We start from the raw sequence: 8,639 nt of genomic DNA, 5'->3' as shown, positions 1-8,639 counted from the left end.
ATTATTTTAATAGAGTAATTATAATTAATTTATTACATTTTAGATTAATAATTTAAAACACAAGAAATACGAAATAAAATTTTTACCTCTTCTATCGCTGCATCGCCATCTTCATCTTCCTCCGTTAATTCTTGATAAAGTGGCGATGAAAGCACTAAATCTCTTCTTCTTCGCCGTTTAGCTTCTCTCGACAATTTCTTATCATTCATCGTGTCGTTCACTAATTGTTTTAACGCAGCACCTTTGGCACCGGCTTGCATGTCAATAGTATCCATTAATTTATGCAATATCTGCTTCCCGCGATTACCGAAGGAATTGATTTTTCGTAAAACATCTTGAAACACTTCCTCAGAGTTCGTCTGTTTAGTTTTCGATTCTTCTTGGTTCTTCACGATTTCTTGTGCCATACTAGATTCCATTTGCTTGTTGGATATTGTAGAATTTGGACGCGAATTAAGCGAAAACGTGGAATTCTGTTGAAAATTGCGTCTCTCAGATTCATTGTAATTATACTGTTCTTCTTGAAAAGAAACTGGTATTTTTGAAGGCATTGGCGTGAATCTGGAATTGAGGACACAATTTTTAATTATAAAGAAATAAAAATAAGAAGAATTTTCAATTATAAAGAAATAAAAATAAAAGAAATTTAATTATATAAAAACATATATAAAAAAAACTACGTTACAATCTGCAGAATCAAATTTAATTAATAATACATTTAATGTTAATTTTCCAACTAATAAAAAAGAAAAAAATCGAAATATTTATTAAGGTATAATTATTAAGATATTAATCAATAAGAAAAATAACGCACTTTGTGCTATTTTCTGATATTTTTTTATTATTGTCAAATCTGCTTATTGATTCTTCTTGAAGTTGATCTTGTAAATTTCTGGGATGAGTTGTCCCATTTGTCACTGGTTTATCCATATTAATGATATCCCTGAAGACTGCTTCATAATGATGATGCAGATTCTTTTTCTGCTTCTTCTTTGTATACTCGGTCTTAGCCAACAGTTGGGTGAGGATATTTCGCATTGTTTCAGGATCCAACTCGTGACTGCTCTGATGTGTAGATGATTTAGAAATGTTCAAACGAAGAATTTTATCTTCATGAAAATGTACGTCTTGGTCTGCTCGTCTCATTTTGTCAGGTACGTTGCTAAGACGCACTGTCTGTAATAAAAAAATATAGCTTAAATAAAAGTGTCTTATATATCTTTAAAAAGAAAAATCTATTTTTGAGAAAAAGGATACCTCCGTAGTACTTTTTACATCAAGAAAACCTTCTTCCTTAGCGATTTCGACGAGTTCCTCGAGTTCCTCGCTGCTATCATCTCCGATAAAGGCGCATTCATGAAGATTTTTAAAGCCACGAATTATTGTTAAAGAAGCGCCAGGCCATCTAAAAACAATAAAGCATTTCATATCTTTATAATAGAATAATGTAAATAATTAAATTATTATTGTATATTATTATATATTATTATATATTTTAAAACGTTAAAATAAATTTTAATTAAGAATGAGAGAATTAAGATATACATATAAGCAATAGTGACAGTTGCATATAGGTGACGAAAATTCTTTTCTTCTTGAATTTTATTACAAGATAACGAGCTCCCATTTTTATTTATAATTCTACCTTACACAAGTTGAAACAGTGACACTACTGCCATGCAAAAGATAGAATCCCCAGTATTCCTTCATGTCGTCCTCCATAATGAGGTGTCTTGTCATCGAGATGGGTATTGCTTCTTTTTCAACCACCGGCTCATTACTCATGAGATATGCATTGAACGTGGCATTAACTTTGATCATTTGGCTCTAGACAACAATTGATTTATCATCGATTTCATCAACTTTAGCTTCTTGAAAAAAAAAAGAAGAAAAAAAGAACAAATACAATTTATTGCAAAAGATTACTTGTAATAAAGGAGACTTATTTAGACTCAATTTCACAACTTATTGTTGATTCTTAACCGAGGTCAATTTATTCCTTATCTTTTTCCAATTCTAGAAGAAAATGAGGAATAAATTGAACCTTGATTAAGAGTTAACCATGAATGATGAAATTGGGCCTTAGTTCAAATATCGCATTTATATGTATATGAACGTAATCTTTATAAACTTACTGTATTTTATCAGAAGAAAAAATTATATTTAATTTGTAATAATTAAACATACAATGATTTAGGATAAAATTAGTGATACAGATTCTCTTTCTTTCTTTCCTCTCTCTCTCTCTCTCTGTCTCTCTCTCTCTCTCTCTCTCTCTCTCTCTCTCTCTCTCTTTTTTAAGATTTAATTAATAAATTTTTAAGAAAGAAAAGTTAAGAATAAAATATTAATAGTAAAATGACTTACTTGACACCAAACGGTAGATATTTTGCTGTCGATCAATCTTTGATCTGATATTGCTAAAGCATATAATTGCTCGGAATATACGCGGTATCTTAGATACAGTGGTCCAACAATGAATGCGAGTGGTAAAAGCATTCCTAGCAAACACAATCGCATCACTCTAAAAGGTACTTTATAACTCGATTTTCGCGGTTGCCAATCTCGTGGACGAATACCATCCTCTGTAAAAAATGTTGTCAATATAAAACATATAGACATCCCATCATTAATCTTCTGCGAATATTAATGAGATTAATCTTTAATGTTTAATTTTGTTTTTTAAATTACATTAATATAGCGTTTAAAATCTATTTATAGCTTTATATAACTTCTAAATATGAATTTCATTTCTATTTACCTTTTTTTACAAATACTAAATTAATGTTAAATAACGTCGTATAAATAACATCTTAATACTTTATAATGTCTTAATATCTTTAATGTCAATGAGATGTCATGAACACATTACTTTACAGTATTTAAAATTTAATTTATATATATAAATTAAAACCGATTTATTTCCCGTTCTAATTCAATTCTCTTTAAACTGAGAAAAATATTAAAAAATTAAAAAATATTTTTAAAAACACTATAAATGCGATATTTTCAAAATTATCTTCTTTCTTGTAAAAACTTTTATGTAGAAAACTGAAAGTGAAAGATGATAGATGTTATAGAGCTGGAATTGTAAAGAGGAATTGTATGAGAATATTGTGCACTTGCAGCTTTCTTTACATGAGCTAACAATTATTGATTCTTGATGTTGAAACTAGTAATTTTTGAAGTAGACCTAATTATCAACTTCCTCGATATGAAATGTAGCGCATGTAGAAGATATAATTCTTTATCGTTATTATCTGCAACGACAATCCACAAGATATGTTCTTGTTTACGTGCGTTTAAAAACCGATGGAAATTTTCTTGAATATCCTATAGCTTCGCTAAAGCATATAATATTGAAATGTTATAATATTGAAAAGCATATAATATTGAAAGTTTTTTATGGACTTCTAATCTTATTTCGACATACTTTCTAAATTCAAAAATATTTTATCGTATCATTAATAATATGTAACAAAATATCTGTTTGTATCTTAATGATGTATTCGATAATACCCAAGTAGCACAGCAGCGCTTGCAAAGTGCTAAAAAGTGATTATATATGCTTTTTTAGCGCTTTGTTAATGCTTTGTAAACGTTGTGTGCTACTTGGGTTTACTACAAATAAATTTTATTTAACAAAGCGCTAAAAATTAGAGCAAAGACAATTCTCGAACTTTTATGCATTAAAACAAATATTAAACATATTTTCATTAATATGAAGTAATTGTATTATAGACACACTTTTTTCATGCTTCTCAAGATATAAAGATAACATTTCATACATTTGCATCGAAAGGCAACTTGAACGTATCTGAATTAATTAGAAGCGTATTAGTATTGTATTATGAAATATGAATGCGTGGCACGTGTGTTGGGTAATTTATTTATAATATTTTGTAATACATTTTGTAATAAATCATTAGAAAATCTGAAAACCGCAACAGCAAACTATATTTAAAGAAAAACGTGTGAGTAACAACATTGAACTCGTGGGAGAACGTGGACGTCACAAGAATCTCGCACAATACCAGATTTGATGATGAGAAGGTCATCAATCTCACCTTTATACTTCAACAAAACGATGACCCGATTTATAGAATGATAACTCCATGATAACTTATACTTATCATATATCCCATTGATAATTATTTTTTTTTGCGGAACATTATTATTGGCTAGGGAGATCATTGTTTATCCAGACAGTTTGGGCAAAGCATCATGAAAATTAAACAATTTAATGAAACAATTCCTTTCATTATGGAGAACTATGCGATTTATAATAGAGAGCTTATATGTATTTAATTCAAACGAAAGCGATTTCGTATTGATTAATTAAAATGTTTCACCGTTTTTATTGTGTAAATTTTAAGTTAGTGAAATCATATTAATAATATTTTTTTTAATCTTGTTTTAAATTATTTTTGCTAAGAAAATTTATTATAAACGTATTAAAAATGTATTAAAAATTTACGTAAAATTTCTTTTCAGTTAGACAGTCTGGTATTTCCGCTTCGCTTCGAAATTATAGAAAGAAATTATATCATGTTATGCGCCTTGTATTGTGGAAAGGAAAATTCATCCGTGCGTAGAACATGTGCTGTTAAACTTGCAATGTCCAGCCAAGTTGAGAAACTTAAAAATAAAATCAATCTATCTCGCGAGGGCGGCATATACATCTGTACTATTACGATCAAATGAACTACATTAAAGAAGAATGCGCAATTATAGAGTGAATATGCCGCCTTTTTAAAGGCAACGTTTTCTTTCATTGTTACACAGTGCGGCTAATTATTTATAACACAATGTGTATTGTAAAAATTGATATATCATATAAAATTGATAAATCATGAAGAAAGAGAACTCTAATACTTCATATTCCCTAATTTTTATTGTTTCATTTTTTATAATTATGTATATGTTAAAAACATTTCAGCATTTGATCCGTTTGTATATCTTTTAATTGAACGCAAGACATACAGTTTTTTGCAATTAAATGGAGAAAGAAGTAAGTGCACTTGCAGGTTTCCGCTTATAAAACAGTATCGTTATTACTTCTGTAAAGAGTTCAAATATAAAATATTACTGTTGTTCAAAGTACATCGAAGACTCAACAGAGCGAAATGTTGCGTATTTATACGAAGTAGCAATTGCTTTTATACTGTTTCCACGATACACTGTCATTCGAACTGATAACATATTAAGGCTGTTGATATGAAAAGCCACAACAAATTCTCGGCGAAAATTTCTACCAAGGAATATATACCTATTCTTAAAGGTATCGTTGACATTTTCTTTGAAAGATCACAGCATAGATCACTGCTCCGTTTCAAAACTCAAGACAAACCACGCTGGAAAACCGATGATACGTTTTCTTCCCGAAACAGAATGCACGAATAAAGCTTCTCTAATAAGCATATACGCTGTGCTGATATTTATTTTTCACGTTCATGTTATATAATATCAATTCACTTGCGAACGATAATGTTATTTACAGTTTCAGTTTCCGAGATCTAATGCTGAATTAACGCAGCAAATTTCAATTGTGTTAAAGTTTTCTTTTGACTCATTATAATCTACATTTGAACTAATTTACACATTTTCTCATTTTCAATGAGAAAAAAAACAAGAATCTTAAAAACGTTGTCTTTTACAAGATTTATTTAACTAAAAGGATGTGAGATACGATAATTATGTTCGATCTGCTATCGCAAAATCAAACAAAACGCGTGATGCGTATCGGTCGCCACCGACAGATCGACTGAATCTACGAACGAACATGCTAAGCTTTGTATCAACATCTTATCGCACTTTAAAACGAGCGAATTAAAGAAGCCTCGATTGGCGGTCTATTTGCTCAGGATTTGTGACGTATAATACTATTGTACTTGTCGCATATGAGGCGTAATGACATGTCTAGCTAAACAACTTATCTACTATCCGAAAAATTCTGGAATCTTACACTTTTATCTTAAACGTCGACTTCTTCTTTTTTTCTCTTGTATGTATAATCAGTAGATCATATAGTGCTAATTGATGATGAATAAGTCTACAATTCCGCTAAACGTAAAACACAGCGCACAAAAGTGATTAAAAGTAAACGTATTTGGATAATTGAGAACAAAAACGGGACATTTTAATTTGTCGAAAAATGATTTATCTATATCTAATAAATCATATTCCTAATAAATTCGAAATTTGATATGAGAACATATATACATATATTCGAATATTTATATTTTACCGAAATATTTATACATCATTTATACATCATTTTTAATTTCTATGTACATTCAATATTCATACGCTAAGTATATAAGTAATTAAAAATAATTTTTCATTTTAATTTTTTTTATATTATTTAACAATTATGAACCATTTTAATTATGGAAATAACTCTTGCTACTTTTGTTGTTTTGAGATTTGTGAGATTTCTCTCCTCTTCGTCTTTTATTCAATGGATTCCGGGGATCATAAATCTCGAACCAATCATCATCTTTCGTACTGGCATCCTTGGCAAGCACTGGTGCCTTCTCTTCACATTGCAAAGCGTGTGTCAACCAAGATTCATTATGCGGATTATCATCCTCAGTATCTTTCGACGTTTTCTTATCGGAGCTCGTCATATCATCCTTCGTGTGTTCTTTGGCATTTTGAAGTTTGTTCTTGAATTGCTTAAATAGTTTCATCGTGAAATCCTCACGCGCTTTACCCTTTCTAGGCAATTGTTCCTTAGCTTTTTTATATTTTTCTTGCGTCTCTATGTATTCTTTCATTATTTCAGACTTATTTCCTTCTTTTTCGGCTTGTTGCTTTTGCTCTATTTCCTTCGCTTTCTTTTCATTTTGTACGCTACGCTTTAAATCGCGTATTTCTTTCCTTATTGCCTCACTAAAAATTTAATTTTAAATAATATAAATGCTTATCTCTTATTTTTTTCTAAAGCTACAAATCTATTTTTCATATTTTATATTTATAATTTACATAATAAAATAATGTTACATACGCCTTTTTCTTTCGTTCTTCATCTCGATATTTTCCAAAATAATATTCTTCAATTTCCGCATTTTCATTTATATTTTCATCTTTTGTTTCATCGTTCTCGATTTTCGGTTTTGATTGGGAAATCTTTTTAGAATCCTTCAATTTATTCTTGATTCTCTCTTTCATAGCTCTGTTGATATAAAATTATTATAATTATATTACAGATACAATTATTATAACTATATTACAGAACATTATAAGAATTATTTTGTTACATAATATTTTATTTTCAAATAACTTACTCTTTTTCTTGTTGCAAAGCAGCCAATTCTTCTGGAGTTCGTGTTTCATCATCATCACTTTCCCAATCGCTGCTGCGATCCTCTTTGATTTTTTTACTTGGTGGTTCAGCAGGTTCAATCACAGATTGTGAGCTTAACTTTGGATCAGATAAACAGTCGTGCGCTGATTTTCCTTTACTACTATATTGTCTGTTTAAAATTGATGACTCTTCTTCATCTTCCTCAGCTTCTTCTCCAAATGATAGTAGCTTGAAATTCCTAGCATAGTTGCAAATGTATAAAAAAGATAAACATATTATTTAAAATAATTATATATTTATCTTACTTTACACCAGTCTTCTTATTTTTCTTTTTCTCTTTGCTATCTTCCTTCTTTTCAGATACTACTCTTGAAACAATATCCTGGAATGGGTTGTTTAAGACTTCCGTTTTTAAAATTTTTTGTGGATACTGAGGTCTATCATTCTGAAATATCATTAATATTTTTCATTACAAAATTATATATTAATCTTTTTTTATATGAAAATACATGTGTTAAATATTTACTTCATCTACAAGTGCATCTTCCAATTTAAGCATGTTGTAAATTGTTTCGCCAGTGACTTTGCCAAAAATAGTATGCTTATTTTGTAACTCAGGTGTTGCGCCAAGTGTAAAGAAAAATTGGGAACCGTTGTCATCTTTACCAGCATTGGCCATAGCAAGCAATCCTCTCCGACAAAAACGTAATCTTGTATGAAATTCATCCTGTGAACGAATAACATAAAAAATAAAATTGATACTCAGAAAATTATTAGAATAAAGTTAGAATAAATAAATTCTAATGATTCAAGCTAAATAACCATACTTATTTATCTAACAATACAAACGAATATATAAATATAAAAACATAAAATAATTATAGCTCTTTTAACTTGTAATATCATCCTTAGGTGACATAAACAAAAAAAATCAAAATGTTAAATTAGGAATGATAATAAATGAAAATAAGATAAAAGATATATAAATAAAAATACATAATATAAATAATAATTGTCAACAATATACAAAAACAAGAAGCATGCAAGCAAGATAACTGAAACTACCTGAAATTAGTAATATAATATAATTGTACCTTAAAGGGATGTCCATATATGCTCTCACCACCTTCTCCTGTTCCCGTTGGATCTCCACCTTGCGCTATAAAGCCTTTCAAAATTCTATGAAATATTGTATCGTTATAATAACTTTCCATGCAAAGCTGTATAAAATTTCTACAAGCCTTAGGAGCTTCTTTCGTCCATAATTCCAGATCTATATCGCCAACTGTTGTTTTCATTACAACCTATTTAACAAAAAATTGAAAATAAA

At 29.3% G+C, this 8,639-nt stretch overlaps 1 protein-coding gene across 1 annotated transcript in view; it reads right to left on the bottom strand.

The window, feature by feature from the left end:
- The window catches only part of LOC108694515, a 14,545-nt gene that overhangs the window by 2,323 nt on the left and 3,583 nt on the right, over positions 1-8,639 (bottom strand). Inside the window, exons 3-13 of the mRNA XM_018204080.1 lie at positions 8,404-8,613; positions 7,836-8,036; positions 7,615-7,754; positions 7,290-7,547; positions 7,010-7,177; positions 6,401-6,894; positions 2,368-2,585; positions 1,646-1,827; positions 1,258-1,405; positions 815-1,176; positions 87-561 (exon numbers count right to left, since the gene is read on the bottom strand). Coding sequence (XP_018059569.1) covers positions 87-561; positions 815-1,176; positions 1,258-1,405; positions 1,646-1,827; positions 2,368-2,585; positions 6,401-6,894; positions 7,010-7,177; positions 7,290-7,547; positions 7,615-7,754; positions 7,836-8,036; positions 8,404-8,613 — 2,856 coding nt within the window. The remainder of the gene's footprint in view (positions 1-86; positions 562-814; positions 1,177-1,257; positions 1,406-1,645; positions 1,828-2,367; positions 2,586-6,400; positions 6,895-7,009; positions 7,178-7,289; positions 7,548-7,614; positions 7,755-7,835; positions 8,037-8,403; positions 8,614-8,639) is intronic.

The sequence above is a fragment of the Atta colombica genome, unplaced genomic scaffold, assembly GCF_001594045.1.
Source record: "Atta colombica isolate Treedump-2 unplaced genomic scaffold, Acol1.0 scaffold1, whole genome shotgun sequence".
NCBI lineage: Eukaryota > Metazoa > Arthropoda > Insecta > Hymenoptera > Formicidae > Atta > Atta colombica.
Note: the sequence above shows the minus strand (reverse complement) of the source record. Positions and strands in the feature narration are given on the sequence as shown.